This window comes from Pelodiscus sinensis, chromosome 3 (assembly GCF_049634645.1).
Source record: "Pelodiscus sinensis isolate JC-2024 chromosome 3, ASM4963464v1, whole genome shotgun sequence".
In the NCBI taxonomy this organism is placed as follows: Eukaryota; Metazoa; Chordata; order Testudines; family Trionychidae; genus Pelodiscus; species Pelodiscus sinensis.
In genome coordinates this window covers 42,312,731-42,335,588 of record NC_134713.1, presented here as the reverse complement: position 1 = coordinate 42,335,588, position 22,858 = coordinate 42,312,731, and the positions used below count along the sequence as shown (strand labels likewise).

General features: G+C 43.0%; 1 protein-coding gene across 1 annotated transcript in view; it reads right to left on the bottom strand.

The window, feature by feature from the left end:
* LRRC1 (leucine rich repeat containing 1) overlaps nucleotides 1-22,858 on the bottom strand; it is a 109,440-nt gene that overhangs the window by 43,720 nt on the left and 42,862 nt on the right. The window contains exons 3-4 of the mRNA XM_075923612.1: nucleotides 15,182-15,260; nucleotides 8,623-8,712 (exon numbers count right to left, since the gene is read on the bottom strand). Of these exons, the coding sequence (XP_075779727.1) occupies nucleotides 8,623-8,712; nucleotides 15,182-15,260 (169 nt within the window). The remainder of the gene's footprint in view (nucleotides 1-8,622; nucleotides 8,713-15,181; nucleotides 15,261-22,858) is intronic.

Sequence of the window (22,858 nt, the reverse complement as noted above, 5' to 3'; positions counted from 1 at the left end):
TTCATAATATTTAGATGTTATATCCAAAACACATGCCATGAATGGTGGTGAGGCATGGTTAAGCTACCTAACCAGATAAAAGTTTGCTGAGGTAACGAAGGCACTAGAGCTTAGCATCTCAACCCAGAAAACTGTGGCACCCATTCTTTCAAGTTGCAGAGGTCATTGCCCCCATACATTAAACAGTGTGACTCCTGAGGGCGGGGGCTCCAGGCTATAAGTTGCTGGAAACAGCACTCTATAGTTCACTGGAGCAACCAAAGAGTAGGCTGCTATCTGGATTTGCAGGCACTCCATTGCGCATTGAGCCTTCAGACTGCATCTGTGTTGACTGCATTCGTTGGTTCAGCAGGAGGAATGTGTGACATTAGCTCATACCCTCTCTCCCACTCGATGATGGGCCACTCGATGATGGGCCAATTACGACCACGTAAATGTCCGGACATGTCTGGATGTTTTCAGGGGAGTAAATTTGAGAGTTAAGATTCAGTGGGATGAGTTAAACATCTTGGCTGAACACAAGATTGGTTTAATCAGAAATATTAGTGAGGCGAGTTTGGTCTGGAACAGTCAAACTAACCTGTGTGGATAGGGTCCCAAAGAATCATTCTGGTTACCAGTGGCTTAGAGATTCCCTCCATTGGGAACAAGCAGCTTGCTTTTTACCGATGGGATATACTTGTCGGTTGTAAAGGCTGAACATTTGGCTTCAATATGTTAGACTGGATAAGGCAGGAAATGGGTAGTAGGGATAAAGGGTGTGACCAAGCTCATAGGTGGTATCCCCTGTGACCTTTGCGGATAAAGACTAACAGGCCAGCTGCCAGAGGTATCAGAAACTGAGGATTGCACTGTTAAATCTTGTGCCTTTGCATGAAAGGGAGATCTGAAGCCTTCAGAAACCAAGTTGCTCTTTTGGCCCTGTGCAGTAGAGGAGGTCAAAGGGATTCAGAAGCAAGCCGAGTCCTAGAAGCATGATGAGGAAGTCCATTATGAATTACTGGTTATACAACTGGAACTTCATAATGCTGCACTTGACTCGGTTAAATGCCTAGAACATGAGAGACTACAGTGGGGATGAGCCTACAGCACTTCAACCCAGTGTTAAAATTAAAGCCACAATCCGCCACTTAAATCCATCCCTGTCTGTCTGTCTGTCTTCATCTGAATGTACTCATCAGATGCAACATTACAGTGGTAATGTCAGAATCAGAGAAATTACTGAAGTGTTTGAAAAACTAGGTTTGGGGGCAATTTTGCTTTTTGCTGTAATGTGTTTCCTTTACAAGTCAATTAGCATTAGCATACTAAAAAATTACATACCAGGCATTTCATAAAAGTTTTATGACTATACAGCCCACAAGTTATACTTCTAGATCCACTGCTGTATCTTCCTACGATATTTTTTTAAAAGATTGAATACTGTCGCTTATTTACAGTTGCAGCTAGTGTTTAATGTTGTCAAAGTAATTATTGAAAGTTGCATTTCAGACTGAACTTGAAATGGTCATAAAATAAACTGATGATTCATATCTATTATGTGGTACACTTCTAATGATATATAATTTAAATTAATTGCATTTTCCCAGAAAACTGTTTCATAAAGCTATGTTTAAATAGAGACTTTTTTTAAAAGTGGGTTTTTGATTTGGTGCCCATTTTTGTAGCCTTCAATTGGGTAAATATATATTACAACATGCATAACGATCAACCTAAGTGTAAGAAACTCATTCTAGACTAAGAATTAGTTCCTCTTTTTATTCTTAATGAAGAGTCCTATAGAATTCAACTAGGTTGTAAAGCCTACAGTATTTAAACACAAACACATCTTATTGTATAAGATGCAATAGTAGCAAGGTCATAATTCTTTAAAATGGTCAAAATCTGCAAAGATTACTAATGAAGTCAATAGGATTTTCCCCATTATCAATAGGAACACTGTGGGAATTGATTAATTAAAAAAAAAAAAAAAAAGAGGGTCCTGTCACCTTTCCAAACATATATGTTGCAATAAAAAAAATTAACTGAGGCAACTCGAATTACACTAGTCAATTTTGAGGTGGTATTAGTTTTAAGAGCATTGTTATATCAACTAACTACTATGTTTAAATGTCAATTTAATAATCTCTGGAAAGATTTTCCCCCCTTTTTGGAGACCAAATAAACTGAGGGTAGAAATTGTCCATAATATCCAACTTAAATCTATTTTCTTTTCTTAGGGTACATATACACAGCACACTTATTTCAAAATAAGCTATTCCGGAAGAGATACTCTGAAATAGCTTATTTCAAAATAGCAGGTCTATGCTACAGGGAAGCCAATTACTCTGAGACAGGCTTTTCTGTTGTATATCTATCTACCTTATAGAAATTTCATCTAGGCCACATTTCCCTAATTTGCTTATGAGAATGTCATGCCGAACTATTCCAAAAGCCTTACTAAAATCAAGATACGTTATGTCAACTCTCTTCCCTCGATCCAAAGAAGGAAATTGTGTTAGCCAGCATGTCTAGAACAAAACATGCCAAACTATTCAGTATAAACCTTTTATTAGAATCCTACCAAATTCACAGTCATGAAAAATGTGCCACGGACTATCCTCCCCCCATGTAATTTGATCTTTTGCATGCTTTTATCCTCTAGCAGATTTAAAACTAATAAAATAAAGTTCTTCTTCGCACAATGCACAGTCAAACTGTGGAACTCCTTGCCAGAGGAGGCTGTGAAGGCTAGGACTATAACAGAGTTTAAAAAAAAAGAGCTAGATAAATTCCTGGAGGTTAGGTCCATAAAAAAGCTATTAGCCAGGGGGTAAGAAATGGTGTCCCTGGCCTCTGTTAGTCAAAGGCTGGAGAAGGATGGCAGGAGACAAATCACTTGATCATTGTCTTTGGTCCACCCCCTCTGGGGCACCTGACATAGGCCACTGTCGGCAGACAGGATACTGGGCTAGATGGACCTTTGTTCTGACCCAGTGTGGCCATTCTTATGTTCTTATTGTGCCAGTGTTTCTCAAATTGTGGGTCCTGACCCAAAGGGGAGGGCACATGGTTATTTGGAGGGGGAAAATCACAGTATATGCATGCCACACTCATTCCCTCACCCAACCTGGCCAGAAGGCTATTTAAAACAACAGACTGGCACCTAAAATGTGCGTGCGTGTGTGTGCGCATGCACACGCGCACACGCTAGCTTCTTTACTATTGCATTCTTAATAAATGCAGCATATCGCCCTTTTCCCTAAAAAGATTCAGTGTGCTTCTTATAAGCAAAACATATAAGTACTTATAACCGTGATCTTGTAGTTCCAAAAGGTTTTAGAATTTAGTCCAGAGTTATAGTTCAAAATCCAAACTCATGTTTAGGGTGTACCATCTTAGGACTGGGACCTCAATCCGTATGGCTGAGGCTTCCTCTGCATGAAACCTTAAGCAGATCTGAGAAATTAAGTCAGTGTCCATTAGGAGGACACCAGGATATCCTGCAATCTCATTTCTTATGGCTTGCAGCTTTCCCCATGAGCATCCAAGCAGATAAAAGACAAAAAAAGATCAAGACCCTTTGATACAGCCCTGAGTAAACAACAAGCTTTTGGTGTAACCTTCTGTTTCCCAATCATCATGGTAATCAACTTCTTAATAGATAAATTATCTTATTATAAACTGTAAAGAGACATCATGACAATGACTTTATTACACTCAAGATTAATTTAAATGTTAATATACCCTTCTACTCTCAGATTCAACAATTATAATGATAGACAGGAACTGTCTGTTTACATGATTAGCACCTAAAAGATATAAGTAAACACACGTAACTAGTGTTACCTCTAATTTCTAACAATATGGGTTCACATTTCAAAGTTCTAGCCTAACTAGCATTGAATGGCCTTAATTACCATTTAAATACTTTTCTCACATGCCTCTACAGGTTAACCCTGGTCATTTGGCCTCAAGACTGTTTAACCCTTTCTGGCCATGTATCCTATTCAGCACAAGATTTGTTGCAACTATAACAAAATACCATCAAAAGTAGGGTTTATGGTTAAATTATAATCTGATAGCACTACACCATAACAGAGGAACACGGCCAGAAATTGTTATCCTATAAAGTAGGCTAGTAAAGATGCTAACCTTTCCCTACTGGGTCAGCATACTGTGATGGAATGGGGAAACATATCGCAAGCCTGTTTCGGGGAGTAGTTTTTCTGAAATGTATAGCTTCAGAATAAAGAGGATACAAAGTTACAAGCATGGTCTGGCTCCCCAAACACCACAGAAAAAACGACTTAGAATCTTTGAGCCACCTGTGTTTCCTCCCTCCCTTCCTCCCTCAAGAATCCCAACATTCAGAAAGTTTTAGTAAGAGGAATTTTAACTGTGTGTAGTTTCATGTTGTCACCGGTAAATTATAAGTATTTCTATCGTTAAATATGTGGTTTGGTGTTGCCTGCACACTAATTCCCCTTCAAATTTCCTTTAACTGGCCTTTATGGATTTCACCACAGTATACCAGATACTCCCTTTTGCACTAGTATCTTCAAAACAAACATAAGCAACAGTGAGCATTAGGGTTGCAAGATGGTTGAAACAAAATACCGAAATTCCCCCCCTCCCCCAAAAGAAAATTCTGTTGAAGGGGAAAAAAGGGAGGGGGGACCAAAGCTGTTGAGCAAAAAGAAAAAAAAAGGACTCCAAAAATTCTACCGACCCCAAATCCAAAAATTAAAATAAAACAGCATTAAAACAGCATGTCCCCTTTAAGAGTGAGTGCAGGGATAGGAACACGAGAGCACTCAGCCCCTGGCAGCCTTGGGGAACCAGGTAAGCGTGGGGGCTGGGTCGGAGTTGTTGAGAGCCGGGGGGAGGGGGAGAGGGCGGGAAGGGGGGCGGAAGCCAGGCACTGAGTGTTTGTAGGGTTGCCAGGTGCCCAGCGTTTTCACCTCCTGTCCAGGGAAAAATTCAGAAAATACCGGACATTTTAGATGTCTGGTATTCTCTGATTTTTTTTTTTTTTTTTTTTTTTACCAGACAGGAGCCGAAAATACTGGGCTGTCCGGGTGAATACCGGACACCTGGCAACCCTAGTGGGCACAAGTATTACAAAGCAGCACTATCTACAAGTCATTAGTATGATCTTTTACATCATTATCATTATTGGGCTTCAGAGTTAACAACATTAACTGTTTCATAGTCCCAGGGCCACAAGTTGTAAAAGGGGGCCACAGGACAGAACAGTAAGCATTTAAATTATTACTTGTTTGTATTTCCTAACATGAAAAGCATTATACATTTTGAACTTCCTTACAAAGAAGATCAACCTACACAGAGATAAGATGTCAAGTATCAGAGGGGTAGCTGTGTTAGTCTGAATCTGCAAAAGCGGCGAGGAGTCCTGTGGCACCTTATAGACTAACTGAAGTGTAGGAGCATAAGCTTTCGTGGGCAAAGACCCACTTCGTCAGATGCCCATGAAAGCTTATGCTCCTACACTTCAGTTAGTCTAACAGATAAGATGGCTTCACTCAACACTTGAATGCAGCATCTCTATAACAGTTTAGGTCAGGAAATAAATAATTCCACATCTAGAAGAAATTGTAGAAGTATTTAGGTGGGCAATATGTTCCTGTGGGCCTGATTATCAGCAGTTTGTGGAGAACCTACTACTCAAAGAAAATTGTAGCTGCTTTACTGAATTACACTGGGCTTGGTATGAATTCTTGGCCTAGACCAGGGATGGGCAATAATTTTAGATGGAGAGGGGCCACTTCACTAATTTTTGAGCGAAGGAGCGAGGCCTCTGGTGGAAGGGGTGGGGGCAGGACACTTTTGTGTTCCCTCTCCCACAGACCCTGATCGGCCTGGGGGAACACGTGAAGTCTTTTCCCACTGCCCTCCCATTCCTCTCCCCCTAGAGACAACTGCCAGCTGTTCTGAACAGCTGGTGGTTCCCTCTAGGCACCTACTCTCTTGCAGGACAGAAGGAAACTTCACAAGCTCCCCCCAAACCCAGGCCAAAAAGAGCACCATGCGCCTCTTGCAGGGCGGGGGCAGGAAGAATGAAACTTTGTGTGCTCCTTCCACCCCGAGGCCCTGATTGACCTGGGGATGGGGGAACGGGCAAAGTTTCCTGCAGCCCTGCAAGGAGCCAGCGTTCACTCTAAGCACTGTGTGCCCCTTACAGGGCAGGAGGAGACTTCGCATGATCCTGGGGGCAGGGGAGTGGCACGGAGTCCACGGGCTGGATTCGGCCCACAGAGACATAGGCGGTGAGTTATATGGGCTCATGGTGTTATAATACATAAACTGATCTGAAGTTTCAGTCTCTCTTGACTACTCAGATTTACATAAGGATCAGATTCCACCCTTCTCAGCTTGGCTTTAGCTCTCTAATACAAACCTCTAGTAATCTCCTCCCCCCCCCATGAATTTCCACCCATCCCGAAGATTACCGTACCATGAAGAAAAGAGCTGCTGGATCTAAACTATCACTGAAATCTAATTAAAAGAGAGCATGGTGAACTTCAGCAATGGTTGAGACCCAACAGATTACCAGAGCTACTGGACTTTACTATGGAACCTTCAAAACGATTGCTGGGGAGAAGAATTAGAAAGCTTAAAAATATAAAGGATCAATAGAAGATTTTGGAATTCCTAACTGAAAATTCTACAGTTTACTTGTGAGTATTACTGAACTAGGACAAGACAATCCATAAGATGAGGTAAGAGTTCTAGTTATTTTCAGAAGCTATTCCATTTAGTTGATTTTCCACTACCTCCATTAACAGAACAGCTCAACGAATTTAAATGAAATTCTTAATGTATTGAACTTTTAATATCAAGTTAATACAAGACAAACATTTGACTTTCACAAATGTTGATAGATCTATTACGTTTTTAATTGGTATAATAGTGCTCATAAGAATATAAACAGTTTCAAGTTCCTGAACATTCAGTTTTGCTTTTTAATGAAGAACCATCTACATGATAATCAGCCCTACCTGATCAAAAGTGAAAATCTCTCAAGATTACAGTTTAGCAAACAGACTCAGATGGAAAACCCATAGCCTTAACTGAGTACCTATCAGTACAAGTAAAAAAAAAAAAAAAACAGTTTCTGTATCACTATGAGTTACGCCTCACTACAGTAATTACTTGTTTAACACATGCCCGCTTAACACGTTTTCACAATAGCACTATTTTTTTTAGGGAACATTTTTCGAAGAACACGACCATCTCCAAAATAACACGAAAATAATCAAGTGGCGGACTACTTCGTGTGGCGGTATAAGTTGGTAAAAACAGTGGCAATATGCACGAGCGAATGAATATACATGTCACAGTACTCCCTCGCTCACTCACGTGTTTATCTTTGTGTTTTAACAATCTGTGGCAACTTGTGTTGCTAGTTTTCTTGTGTTGCTAGATATCTAATGTGGACGTTGACCCAGCACCAACAAAAAAATGGACTTTGCCACCATCGCCTGAAACGCAATCCCCACCTTTTCCATTATTTTAATGGGAAAATTGACTCCACATAGCACATTTTTGTTTAGCACAAACATTTTCAGAAACATCTATAGTGTTAAATGAGGAATTACTGTATCTCATTTGTTTCTTCTGTAACACTGCACTTCAACAAGCTTGCATTTTAAAATACAGTCCATTAACTGACCTCTTCTGCCTTGTTTCATTCAAAATGTAGAATATTTTTATTCCACATGATGCCATCAGATGTCCCAAACTACAAATTTATGTCAGTAAAAAGGTGCATTCCTTCCTATCTTTCATCAATCTAAGGCACCTCAACTTTCTTAGCCATAGATCTGTCCCTGAAGCCATCAAAAAGAAATAAGCCTAACATTTTAGTTAGTATTTCAGATATTTCTATTACCTCCAAATCTTCCAGTGCATGGATATTAATACAACATATCTAAGATTCTTGCCATTTTAAGCCTACAAGTTACAAAGTAATTCAAAGTCTCTTAAAATAAAAATTGATTTGTGACATCATCTGACATGAAATCCAGAGATATTTCACTTTCCATCTACTCTGGAAAGTGTGCCTTTTTCCCAAATTTCCCCAAAGTCTTATGTTCTATGGAATGTCTTAAGTCAGGGGTAAGCAAAGGAGGCCACTCCACCATGTTAAAAAGTGGTCATGAGCCACACTTTTTTATGGAGCAGGTGTGGGTGACGGGAGCCGAGGGGTAGGGGACTGGGGTGCAGGAGATGGTTGGGGATCCAAGAGGAAGTTTGGGTAAAAGAGGGGTTTGTGACCTGGGGCAGAGGATTAGGGTGCAGGGTCCAGCAGGGGAATGGGTGTGGGAGAGGATTCTGACCTGGGGAGGAGTGTAGGAGGTGGATGCAGGGTCTGGGAGGGAGTTATGACCTGGTGCAGAGGGTTCAAGTGGTGACCAAGGGCATGGGATTGGGGTGCAGGGTCCGAGAGAAGGTATGGGTTTTAAATAGAATAAGAAAATGTAATACCCTGACACAATTACTCATTTGCATAATATACTTCTTAGTTTAATCTTTACATTTTTGTATATACCTTGTGTGCAACATTTAAGTAAATGAAAACAAATTAAAGATCATATCTTGTTTAAAAAACAAACTTACTTGCCAATGTTTTCAGGTAGTGCTTGCAGTGAGATGTCATTTACAGAAAGACACGTTAGATTCTGTAATTCAGGAAAGCTTTCCGGCAACCTATGGGGATATTAATTCAGATAAATCAAACACTTGTACAACAATAATTATTCATATTAGCATAGTGAGATCATATATATTTTGTGGGAAAGAACATGAAATGGCTCTTCTACAAAAAATGAAACACTACTTCAAACAAGGAGAAAGAGAAAACAAGAGAAAAAAAGTTAATTTTCTTCTTGTTTGCATATACAGGCAGTCCCCGAGTTACGCGGATCCGACTTATGTCGGATCCGCAGTTACGAACGGGGATTTCTCGCCCCGGAGAACTGGAGCAGCGGGACGCCTGGTCCCGCCGCCCGCCTTCTCCGGGGCGAGAAAAGCTGCTCCCCGTCTCCCTGGTCTGCTGGCGGAGCCAGCAGACCAGGGAGACGGGAGCAAAGCGGGGGAGCACCGGGGGCCGGACCCGCGGCCGTTTCAAGATCAGCTGGAAGAGCCACGGTTCGGGTCCTCCGCCGCTTTGCTCCACGTCTCCCTGGTCTTCGGGGGGGGGGGGGACGCAGCTAGTGCCCCCCCCAGCAGACCAGGGAGACGTGGAGCAAAGCCGGGGGCCTATGGTAGAGCAGGTGGGGCACTGCTGGTTGGTCCCGCAGCACCGCTCCTTGGCGCTACTGGACCAACCCGGCAGCACCCCAGCTGCTCTGCCCCAGGCGTCCCAAAGTCAGCCGCTGCTGAAACTGACCAGCGGCTGACTACAGGAAGCCCAAGGCAGAGTTGCTCTGCCCTGGGCTTCCTGGAATCAGCTGCTGATCAGTTTCAACAGCAGCTGACTTGGGGACGCTTTGGGTTCTTACGTTGAATCTGTATGTAAGTGGAACTGGTGTCCAGATTCAGCCGCTGTTGAAACTGATCAGTTTCAGCAGCGGCTGATGGCAGTTCCAACTTACATACAGATTCAACTTAAGAACAAACCTACAGTCCCTATCTTGTACGTAACCCGGGGACTGCCTGTATTAAGGCAATGAATATCCCATAAGACGACCTCCACAAAAGAAACAATCAAAACCTGTTGAAACAACATACATTTTTAAGGAAGTTATTATTGGGAAAGCTTGGGAAACTTCACTTTCTTATGCTGCCTGTGTTAATATTAGTTTAGACAAGAAAATTGAGGAAAAAAACCCCATGAGAATATTTTGATGGCGTTTGAGTAATTTAGTAATATGCGAGACAGGGATACAAGCAAGAATGCATATGTGACCACTTTTGGAAGACCACAGGGTCAAAGCAATTGTGTCCCTGCAGTATATTGGGGAGTGTACCACCTGCTTGCCCTATTTTGAGCATATCCTCTGTCCTTGGGACAACTTCAGAGTGAAGAATACCCCACAGAAACTAAGAAGCTCTATTCTTCAATACATTCTTTCTTGCTTGAATATTTAAGAACATTCATTGGAAGCCTCAACAACGATGCAACTCATTGGAGCAGTAGAAGGACATTCATGAAGACAGAGTGGACAATAATTTTTGACAGGGGGGCAATTCCAAGATTTTGGAAAGGGATCAAGGGCTACACACTTTTCTATGAAGTGAGTACAATGTCTGGGACAGAGGTTGGGTACAGAATAAAGCTCAGGATAGGGGACTGGGGCGAAGGACAGGGTGTGGGGTCTGAGAGGGAGTTTGAGTGAAGGAAGGTTAGTGACCTGGGACAGAAGCATGCAGTGTAGGGTCTGGGGAGAGGTATTGGTGCAGGAGAGGATTCTGACCTGAGTGAGGAGAATAGGAGAGGGTGCAGAAGACTGGGGCAGTGACCTGTGGCAGGGAGTTGGAGTGTGGGAGGGAGTCAGGTGCCAGAGGCAGGCGTCACTTATCTAGGCAGCTCCCAGCCAGCAGCCCAGTGGGACCATCAGGCAGGCTCCCAGCCTGCCACAGTCCCAAGCACAAAGCAGCTGGCTGTTCCATATGGCTCTCTGCAGCGAGGCTTTGTGAGTGGCTCCCACCCGCCATCTCTCAGCTCCCATTGCCTGGTTTCCGGCCAATAGGAACTGAGAGATGGTGCTGTTGGCGTAGGCAGCACCCAATGCCTCCCTCCCACACTGAGCCCAGGGCAGAGGACGACATGGAACAGCAAACTGCTTTGAACGGCTTAGAGCTGCTCTTTATCCGAGGGTGCTGGCTTGGACCCTGAGTTAGAAAGATCTGTGACTGGCATTTAAGCCTAGAGGAAATAAGAACTGGACTCACTAGTCACAAAACAGTTCAGTACTTCACAGAAAAGGAGGCAATTACCGGTACTGGGATACACAAATCAACAAGAAAAGATTGCCCAAATGATCATGGTATTATTGGTGATGCTGGTAACAGTGCCTATAAATAACGTTACCTCATACTTCCATTATAAAGACCATTTTCTGTTGCTTCTAACTTAGCCATTTGAATTGAAGTTTTTCATGCAGAATATATCACTCAAGCTGAATATTTTCAAAAAGTTTCAGCCATTTCCAAAAACGAGATTGGGGAAGGGATGACTCTTTTGCCCTCTTGAATAAATCATTCAACCATTTTGTTGAGAAGAACAAGTGCCCATGCTTAGGAGCAGGGTCTAGAAAGGCAGCACAGGGATTGCCTTTATGTCAAGGTTGTATGTTTTCATTGTTCTCTTAAAAACTCATGCCAATTTGCAAAATCTCAATTCATACATGCCCAGTAGAGAACTGTTAGTTTGGCATTTACATCCTCTAAAGCAGGGCTACTCAACTTTGGAAGCCCCAGGAGCCACAATGAGACTCCCAGCACATGCCGAGGGCTGCAACTTAAGGGTGGTTGCGTACACATGCAAATATATATGCAAACAGCTTCTTTCACACTGACGTGTATGAATACAACAATTAAGGCAAGACTACACAACACACATGCCCCATTTCAATTAGTTCTGCTGATATTAATAAAATGCAATATTTACCCAATTTCCACCCATATGACAGCACTTTGAATTAGCAATGACAGTCGACGAATTTAACTACTAAAACGCTTATCAACAGAAGACCATTATAATGACTACTTTTTTGTTTTAGCTTCACAACAGTCCAGGAATTTTACTACTAAAACACATATTAACCTAAGCTGCAATGTAAACCCAAACCGCACCCGCGGACCGCAAACAGACAGGCCGCAGAGCGCGTGTTGAGTAGCTCCGCTCTAAAGATTCCATCCATACTAGGCATGCTTAGGCATTCCCTACAATTGCTGTTCCCATCTATTGGGCTGCTATGGCATCAGACTAGAAATACCAAGCAACGTTTTCCTCTTCTCTCAATGCTTCTGCTTGGTGGACCCCAAGCAGTGCTAAGGAAGAAGCCACTTGACTTGAATGCAGAACAGACAAGAATGTGGCCTGAGGGATGGGAGAAGTAGATTAGGATTGGCTAGATTGGAGGGGATGGGGCAGAAGCTTGTGTGGACACAAGAGCAAAATCTCTGCCAAAATCCAGATTGAAATCCAAGATTCCCAAGTCTCAATATTTCTTTGGTGTCAGCAAATACCTTTTGTCAATCAGTTTCACAGCTATCTCACTCCTTCTAGTGCTGGACCACCTACCAGTAGTAAGTTATCCTCTGTCACTTTACTCTGTAAGTTCAAGCAGCAGAGGCCAGTGCAATGGATCTAATTGTTGCAACCTTGCTAATGATCCACGTGAGCGGCTATATGATTTCATGTGACTGAATTTCTGCTTGTTTACACTTAGAAAGCTACAGTCAAACATTCAGTCAAACATTAGAAAATTTTCCTATGCAATCCTAACAAGACCCCTTGGGTTTTACACATTAGGATACATTCTTTAATTACATGATCCATTCCTCATTCAGTGCATAGCATGAACTGGGCTCTAAGGATTAATTAGAACTGTACTGTGAAAGAGGGCTGTTGATTCATTTGCTGCAGAAATTGGAAGGCAAGTAGTTAATAAGGCAGGGAACTGCAGGAAAAGTGGACGGTCCCGCGATAAAGGCACTTGAACACTGTCCAGGAAAACTGGATTCTATCCCTGCCTCTGCCAAAGTTCCTAAGTGACGCTGGGCAAAGAATTCACAGCCAAGTGTGAACATTTTGGTCATGTGTATTCTTCAGCTTATGGATACCCAATTTGTTACCTTGAAACATGATACACAGAAGTGCTGAGCACTCATAGCTGCAACTGAAGTCAATAAGAGCTGAATTGGAATGCATGAAATACTATCAAATGCTAAATAATTAGAAAACCAGTTCCAAGACACCTCAAATTGGGCATCCAAAATAAAGGGACAGTTTTTCACCTTAATTCCTCTGTGTTCCAGTTGCCTTCCATAACCTATGGATAAGTACCACATCCTAACCTCACCAGGGTTTTTGTGAAGGTTAATTAATTAATATGAGAAGCATTCAGATTCTACAGTGATGATCATCATATGAAAGCCCATAAGGAAGTTTTCCTTCACCAAGAAGTGTACTGCATATTGCTCATTTCAAACCCCAGCAAGTAGAAACTTATTGCTATTTTCTAACACCTTGTAACTTGCTTTATATTTTAGGAAATAGGAAGGATTCAGCTTACAAGTAATCCGACCCATTTAATACTGTTACATCAAAGAGAGAAGAATCATAAAACTAATTCTTTACTAGAATAATATGAGCAGCAGAGAGCCTAAATGCACATGTACAGCTAGCCAGCATACCACTGCAGCATCCATGTTGTAACAATGCTTATTGCTAGTGCGAACATGACAACTACTGGGACAGCTACTGGCGGTTATGCCCCATGTCTATGAAATGTTGTATTGGTGACCTCACTACATGACAAACATGCTACTCTTTTCCACCAAGGAAGGATCACTTATGCAGATTCCATCCCTATTTCTAATGCTCTACAGTCAATCACAATGCATTACAGGCTTTCTTTTTTAGTCCCCTTCTTGCTAGGCACAACCATCCAGAGCATAGGAATAAAGAGCAGCTGCTACAACCCCAGCACCTCAGCTGATCCCTGCTTCTCCTAGATGCTCCTGTACGTCCCAGACTATCATTCATTTTCCTTACCAACCACCTTGATTTTCCAAGGGACCGTCCTCTCCTTTGCTACCATTCATCTTTATGTAGTGTTCGGAGTGGGGTGGAATAACACTGATTCATTAAGCTGAATCAGAGTCACAGCAATCAAGTGCATCCTACCAAACTGAGCCCCTTGAGCAACATCTAAAAGACACTTAAAATAAGCATTTACAGGGTCTTAGTGGTATACAGAATACAGAAGCAAGAGCTACCATCACTGAGGCAACTATTAAGAAGGTAATAGTATAGTCGATTAACTGATAAGCAAAAGCTTATCCATTAATGCTACAGACTACACACATTTCTTTCCCCGACTGGCCAGTAGCCCAGCTCAGTCCCAGCTTGCACTGGGGGGTCCAGGTCTTACCTCCACTGCAGCTCTCCATTTAAAGTGTATTCAGATCTGGGCAGGAAGGCAGCCTGGCTCAGTTCTCCTTGCACTGAGTCTGGGAGCTCAGACCCTCCCACTCCCAGCCCAGGGGCTGCTGCCACCCCACACTGTTGTCTCTTTATCAGAGGCAGCAGCACAGGATGACAGGCTGCTGGTCTGCGAGGGAGGTGCTTTTTAACTGGTGCCCCTTGCAGACCAGCTCCCACCTGGCACCCCACGCTGCTACCTCTGATACAGAGGCAGCAGTGCAGAGTGGCAGGAGACTCCTCGGGAGTGAGGCCGGAGTGGACTGGCTGATGGCCCTGCCTCACGGACTATAGAATAGTCGAGTAACCCATAAGAATTCATGAGGTTAATAAACTATTCAATTAACAGATATTTAATATCCCTAGCAACTATAACTTTTTTCCTAGGACTGGACAGGAGAGAGCATATCTTGACATAACCAATGCCACTATGAACTGCTTTCACAGCAACTGTATGGAGAGGGGGAAGATGGGTATTAGAGAAGCGGCAGCCATCACCAGGTGGAATACATTATGGTCACCCAGCATTGTAGAGGTATGTTGGATTAGCCCTAATTCGGTAGCCAGTTACATGGCATGGCACAGGTGCAAACCTCAAGCATATTCAAGAAGAGCCATAATTTGCATCTGTTGAGTTAACCCCAGTTTCAAGCAGTCAAATTGTGCCAATGCAGCTATACTGCTTTCTGGCCAGTGATTGCTAAATCCCCAAAATAGACAAAAGCTAGAGATGAAAGAAATAGGTAACCATGGAAAATATAACACCATAGCATTGCTGATCCTGCTTGAAAAAATTCCTGTACTTTTACTTCACATTTGTTCTGCACAGCCTATAATCTTCAACCCCAAGGTACAGACAGGCGCACTTGTCCCTGTAACTCTGAGCTCTGACCACCTCCCTGTGGAGGAGATACATTATGTGCAAATCAGACATGCTCCATTTTTAAAGTAAATATTATGGTGTGAGTTAAATAAGATTGTAGAGTTGGCCTGGAAAGCACTTAGCATAAAGGGGAATGTTACCTGGTCAGCGGGTTCCCACTGAAGTCTGCTATCTGTAGTGCTTTGCAAAAGGAGATGCTTTCTGGAATTTCAGCAATTTCTGCAGAAACAAATGCACTGTTAATGACTGTGTTGCAGAAGACCTTCTAGTCTGAAATGTTCACAGCATTACATACTCTCTCTCATCATTTCAAATCAAAGAAATCTCAGTATGTCTTGTGACCTTTTTCAAGGTAAGACTATTTTCAAAAAATGATACAGATATTTCCACATACAATTTGAAGTGCTAACTAATGTTTGGAGAGCCCTAAATTGACTGGAACCCTGAAATTTTAGTGACTTTTTCTCTCATATACCCCTATCTCAAAACAGCTGGAATGCTCATTTGTCCTAATGAAGGTTGATGTCTGTCAGTGAAATACAGAGAATCTTCTATCAAATCTGTTTAAAAGAAGTCAAATTCCGCCATTTTAAGGGCACAGACCTATATTAATCCATCTAATCTGATCTTTGGTAATTTGGGTCAATATAAGGACAGGTATTGGTTTACAGGGGGTGTTGGCATAGTGTGGGGATGGAACAGAAAAGAGCATTTCTAATCAATTCACACTCGTAACAATACCATTCCTTTCCATTACAATCAACTCCCATATTTTAAGTACTATTTTCTTGAATCTAGTTCTCAAAAGAATGCAAAACACTTCTTATTTAGGCTTGGTCTATACTAAGAACTTACGTATGCATAATTACAACATACAGAGGTGTGGAAAATCCACACCCCTGCACAATTGATTTATACTAACCTATAATCCTATTGTAGGCAACATTAGGTCAATGGGAGGGGGTCTTTCCACTGAAATATATTGCCTTTTAGGGAGGTGGAGTACTACACTGAAGGAAGAATGTATCTTTTTGGCATAGACAGCATCTTCACTAAGCAGATACTTAGTGAAAGCAGTGATAAGAATTTACCAGCCCACGGGGGTCTGGTTTAATGTAAATGAAGGTAATCAGATGTTTGCACATAAACAAAGTTTCAGATAGTAGAGCTTGGAAAAGATGCCTGCCAGGTTTCATGCTTCAATTTTCCTCTCATGAACCTATGTTATTGGCCCTTACAGTGTCACATCAAATTCCATCAAGAATAATGCCCACATTAGGAGGATATATTTGCTTTAAAGGTTTACTTTCAAAAGAATACAACTTGTAATAACATTTGGATATAGATTTGCACAGAGGGAAACATTGTTCAAACAGTGACATTAAACCTTTGCACATACATAGCTTCCTTTCAAGCACTGTCTTTTGAACATAAGCCCTTCCACTTATAAGTTATTTACAGAGACTAGACAGTAGTGAGCACTTTCAGAATGTTTATCTATAGAGTAACCCTGATTCTTTGTTACTGTTATTAAACTAATCTTAAAATGTAGATGCCACTGCTTCATCCTTGGAGCACTTAGTTCAGATACTTTAACAAGAAACAAAACCAGAGCACTTAGTTCAGATACTTTAACAAGAAACTCAGACCAGAGAAAGTGAAACGTGAAGCTCTAATTAGAGAAGTTTTCCAGGAACAACAATGTAATTAGTCTGATCTGGTGTTTTAAATCTACCAATAAATCTCATATTGGCCAAACCCAGGATGACAATAAGAAGAACAACGATGAAGGTAGTTATGTACCTTCTCAATTCTTTCAGAAACTGCATAGGTGTATTATGCATTTAAAATAAGCATAAAGAATATAGAAACATCAGACTATAATTAAATTATCTCCAGTCAGAAGAAACCAAGTCAAATCTCAAAAAAGTAATAGTTATTTTCCTGTCAGATTTTCTTCTCAGTTCCCTTCCATCCCCCTCACATTTTTTGCAGACCACATCCCCTGTTTAAGTTTGTTAAATATAGTCCTCCATTCCAACCACACAGGAAATGTAGTCAGGCAATTATCCGATACACTTACTCACACAAATAGTCCCACAGACTGTACTGGCCTGCAGGACTGTATGGCTTGCATGCATGGTAGGAAGTATATTTAGTTTTAAAAAGGAACTTAAAAAGTGTGTTCCCAACTCTAGAAAACTGATTTAAGAATAGCAGGTTCTCCCCTCACCCAAATAAGCTTTCCCACAACTACATTTGAAGCCTGTGAGAACATGTTTATCTTGAATGACCGACATGCAAAACTGAACAACAAGCAAAACCATCTCCAGAAGCAGTGCTCAGGTAAGTTTAGATGCTCATTGAGGAGACTAAACAAGACTGTTTCCCTGGAAGCCTCTTATACTTCCTCATACAACTGTACAAAAAACACCTCAACTAGGATCACCTACAATTCAAACTCATCCTACAAAATATATACGGGGTGCTCTTCCAGGAAGGACTGCTTGGCGGAGATGGAGTTCACCTTTCCAGGAGCGGGAAGGCCTTGTTTGGACACAGACTGGCTAACCTTGTGAGGAGGGCTTTAAACTAGGTTCAACGGGGACAGGTGAGCAAAGCCCACAGGTAAGTGCTGAATGTGCGGGACTGGGAGATGAGTTGGAAATGGGGGGGGGACTACGGCCTATAATGGCAAGGAGAAAGGAGGGTCAGGGCACAACAGGGAGGCAAGATCAAATCAGTATCTTAGATGCCTATATACAAATGCAAGAAATATGGGTAATAAGCAGGAAGAACTGGAATTGCTAACCAATAAATACAACTATGATATCATTGGTATTACAGAAACCTGGTGGGATGGGACGCATGATTGGAATGTTGGTATGGAAGGGTACGGCTTGCTCAGGAAGGACAGACAGGGAAAAAAGGGAGGAGGGATTGCCTTGTATATTAAAAATGTACACACTTGGACTGAAGTGGAGATGAACGTAGGAGATAGCTGTGTAGAGAGTCTCTGGGTTAAGCTAAAAGGGGTAAAAAACGAGGGTGATATCATGCTAGGAGTCTACAACAGGCCACCTAGCCAGGTGGAAGAGGTGGATGAGGCCTTTTTTAAACAATTAACAAAACTATCCAAAGCCCAAGATTTGGTGGTGATGGGGGACTTCAACTATCCAGACATATGTTGGGAAACTAACACAGCAGGGCACAGGCTATCCAATAAGTTTCTGGACTGCATTGGAGACAACTTTCTGTTTCAGAAGGTTGAAAAAGCTACCAGAGGAGAAGCTGTTCTGGATTTGGTTTTAACAAATAGGGAGGAACTAGTTGAGAACTTGAAAGTGGAAGACAGTATAGGGGACAGTGATCACGAAATAATAGAGTTCATGATCTTAAGGAAAGGTAGAAGGGAGACCAGCACAACTGAGGTAATGGATTTCAGGAAGGCAGATTTTGATAAGCTCAGAGAACTTGTAGGTAAGGTCCCACGGGAAGCAAGACTGAAGGGAAAAACAACTGAGGAGAGTTGGAAGTATTTCAAAGGGACGTTGTTAAGGGCCCAAAAGCAAACAATTCCGCTGTGTAGGAAAGATAGAAAATATGGCAAAAGACCAGCTTGGCTTAACAAGGAGATCTTGCATGATCTCAAAATAAAAAAGGAGTCATATAAAAAATGGAAACTAGGACAAACAACAAAGGATGAATATAGGCAAGCAACACGGGAATGCAGGGGCAAGATTAGAAAGGCAAAGGCACAAAATGAGATCAAACTAGCTACAGGCATAAAGGGAAACAAGACCACCTTTTATAAATACATTAAAAGCAAGAGGAAGACCAAGGACAGGGTAGGCCCACTGCTTAGTGAGGAGGGAGAAGCAGTAACAGGAAACTTGGAAATGGCAGAGATGCTCAATGACTTCTTTGTTTCGGTCTTCACTGAGAAGTCTGGAGGTGTGCCTAACGTAGTGAATGCAAGCAGAGAGAGGGTAAGTTTAGAAGATAAGATACACAAAGAACAAGTTAAAAATCACTTAGGAAAGTTAGATATCAGCCAGTCACCAGGTCCTGATGAAATGCATCCCAGGATACTCAAGGAGATGATAGAGGAGGTATCTGAGCCTTTAGCTATGATTTTTGAAAAATCATGGCAGACAGGGGAGATTCCAGAAGACTGGAAAAGGGCAAATATTGTGCCCATCTATAAAAAGGGGAATAAGAACAACCCAGGAAACTACAGACTGGTCAGTTTAACATCTGTCCCAGGGAAGATAATGGAGCAGGTAATTAAGGAAATCATATGCAAATACTTGGAAGGTAATAAAGTGATAGGGAATAGCCAGCATGGGTTTGTGAAGAACAAGTCATGCCAAACTAATCTGATAGCTTTCTTTGATAGGATAACGAGCCTTGTAGATAAGGGAGAAGTGGTGGATGTCATATACCTAGACTTTAGTAAGGCATTTGATACGGTCTCGCATGATATTCTTATTGATAAACTAGGCAAATATAACTTAGATAGGGCCACGATAAGGTGAGTGCATAATTGGCTGGATAACCGTAGTCAGAGAGTTGTTGTTAACGGTGCTAAATCCTGCTGGAAAGGGATAACAAGTGGAGTTCCGCAAGGGTCTGTTTTGGGACCCGTACTGTTCAATATCTTCATCAATGATGTAGATATTGGGATAGAGAGTACGCTTATTAAGTTTGCAGATGATACCAAACTGGGTGGGGTTGCGACTTCTTTGGAGGATAGGGACAGAATTCAAAATGACCTTAGCAAGTTGGAGAAATGGTCAGAGGTAAACAGGATGAGGTTTAATAAAGAGAAATGCAAAGTGCTCCACATAGGAAGGAACAATCAGTTCCATACATACAAGATGGGAAGCGACTGTCTAGGAAGGAGCATGGCGGAAAGGGATCTAGGGGTCATAGTGGACCACAAGTTGAATATGAGTCAACAGTGTGATGCTGTTGCAAAAAAAGCAAATATGATTCTAGGTTGTATCAACAGGTGTGTTGTAAGCAAAACTCGTGAAGTCATTCTGCCGCTCTACTCTGCACTAATTAGGCCTCAGCTGGAGTACTGTGTCCAGTTCTGGGCACCACGTTTCAAGAAAGATGTGGAGAAATTGGAAAGGGTACAGAGAAGAGCGACAAGAATGATTAAAGGTTTAGAGAACATGACCTATGAAGCCAGGCTTCATGAACTGGACTTGTTTAGTTTTGAAAAAAGAAGATTAAGGGGGGACATGATAGCGGTTTTCAAATATCTAAAAGGGTGTCACAAGGAGGAAGGAGAAAATTTGTTCCTCTTGGTTTCTGAGGACAGGACAAGGACTAATGGGCTTAAAGTGCAGCAGGGGAGGTTTAGATTGGACATTAGGAAAAAATTCCTAACTGTCAGGGTGGTCAAATATTGGAATAAATTGCCAAGGGAGGTGGTGGAATCTCCCTCTCTGGAGATATTTAAGAACAGGTTAGATAGACATCTGTCAGGGATGGTGTAGACGGAGCTTGGTCCTGCCTTGTGGGCGGGGGCTGGACTCGATGACCTCTTGAGGTCCCTTTCAGTCCTATTATTCTATGATTCTATGATTAAGGAACTAAATGTCAATCTGCATTTCTTTCATACCTTTCATTTTCAACCTGCTACTATTCAGAGGGAAATGAGCACTAAAAGATTCCTGGGATACATCAAAAGAGATCTCAGGAGTCTGAATACGAATCTCATGTTTCTTTGAACAACTAGGAAATATCCCACAATCTGCTGTGAAATGCTGCGTCTACACTGCACATTAATTTTGGAATAAATAATCGTGGAAGAATATTCCAAAATAGCTTATTTTGAAATAGCATGTCTACACACCAAAAGCTCATCTAAATAGCCCTTAACTATTCTGAAATAAAGCATCCACACTAACTGGATACTAACTTGCATTTAAGGCCACCCAGAATCACTTCAGGCAGGGCTTCAGGACAGCAGTTAGCCTCAGGCAGCAAGCAAAGGAAGTATCGGAGGATCATGCTTAAAGGGACCCCCCCCCCCCGTACAGCAGTGTGTCAGGCTTTTTTCCTTTACCTACCACCTTGAGGGACAACAAACCCATTCCTTTGCCTGCTTGCAGACACCTCAGCTATCCAGGTATGGAGCTGGCGCTACCTCTGGAAAGTGAATGGCTATTGCAGCTTGTGATGCACCTCATGCAGCAGTTTCTGGAGCCTGGGAGCCAGCCTGCAATCCCCTGCTCTGCTTGGAGACCCTCGCCACCTCTCCGCAGACGCAGCTTATGCTGCTCAATCCCGCCCGCCCCACCCCCTTCTCTGCACACCGTGTACTGCCGACGCATCTGGTATCTGGACACCTGTACAGACTGGTGGTACTAGCTCATCATGGAGACCAGCAGTGGCTCCAGAATTTCCAGATGAGGAAGGACACCTGCCCTCAGGTGACGGGACACTCACATGAGACCCACCATCCCCCTCCAGAAGCGGATTGCCATATCCCTGTGGAAGCTTGCCACGCTCGACAGCTACCGATCAGAAACCAGTTCGGCCTGGGGAGATTGACTTCTGCGGCCCTGCTTATGCAGACATGGCATTCTCGGGCTCTTGTCCCAAGAATGGTGTGGATGGCTGGAATGACGTTCCTTGGGGAAGGGAGGTGGGAAAGAGGGGTGGGCTGGGTGCAAGCCCCCTCCTTGGGAGGTTTTTTCAGTCCCGCCCTCACAAAACCCTGCCAGGGGATGTGGTGAGTTGGTGGGGATTGCTCCTGATGTGGGAGGGAAGGGGAATTAGGCTCGGTGACTTCCCAAGGGCTCTGGCCACCCTGTGATTCTCTGTTGGTCTCTTTCTACAGGTGGTATGGGGCCATCAACACTATCTTGCTGCGCAGAGTCATCCACCTCAGTGATATAGATGCCACTCTTTCTGGCTTTGCCAACATGGGCTCCCCCAACTGCAAGGGGCTGAGGAAGTTATTGACAGCACCCACACCCCCGTCTGGACCCCCGACCACCAGACTTCTCTCTACATAAACCGGAAGGGATACATCTCGATGGCCCTGCAGGCTGTTATAGACCACCGGGGCCAGTTTAAGGACATTTATGTTGAGTGGTCGGGGAAGGTGCACAATGCCCGCATCTTCTGCAACTCCAGCATGTTCCAGAAGCTGCACGACAGAACATTTTTCCCCAACGCTGATAGTGTAGTTGGGGATATGGACACGACCATGTGCATGGTGGGGGACACAACCTACCCTCCCCTGTCTTGGCTCATGAAGCCCTACACTGGCTCCCTTTATCACACTAGGGAACAGTTCAATGCGAGGCTCAGCAGGGCGCGCCTGATCATTGAGGATGCCGCCTTTGGGCATCTGAAGGTGCAGTTCAGATACCTCTGCACCCGGCTGGACATCAAGAAGTGGAACATATTGCACATGGTGGCCATATGCTATGTGGGCCACAATATTTGTGAGCAGAAGAGGGGTTGGGGGCAGAGGCTGACCATGTCGGCAGGGCCTTCAAGCAGCCCTGAGGAAGAGTTTCTCACATGGACACCAATGACACTCTCCCCTAGGCCTGCCAACTAGGGGCCTGTACAGCGCCCCTCTCTGCCTTTCTCCCAGACAATCCTCCTTTTCCTGCCAAGACAATAAAACAGACTTCTTTTTCGGGGGGGAAAAATAAACTCTGTGTTGTTTTTATATGGGGTAGAAGTGAGTGGGGAGGGACTGGGGAAAGAACGTGGGGGGAGGGGAAGAGGAAGGAGGAGTGACCCAGGGCTGGGGATGGTACCTGGCTGTGGGGATGCCACCG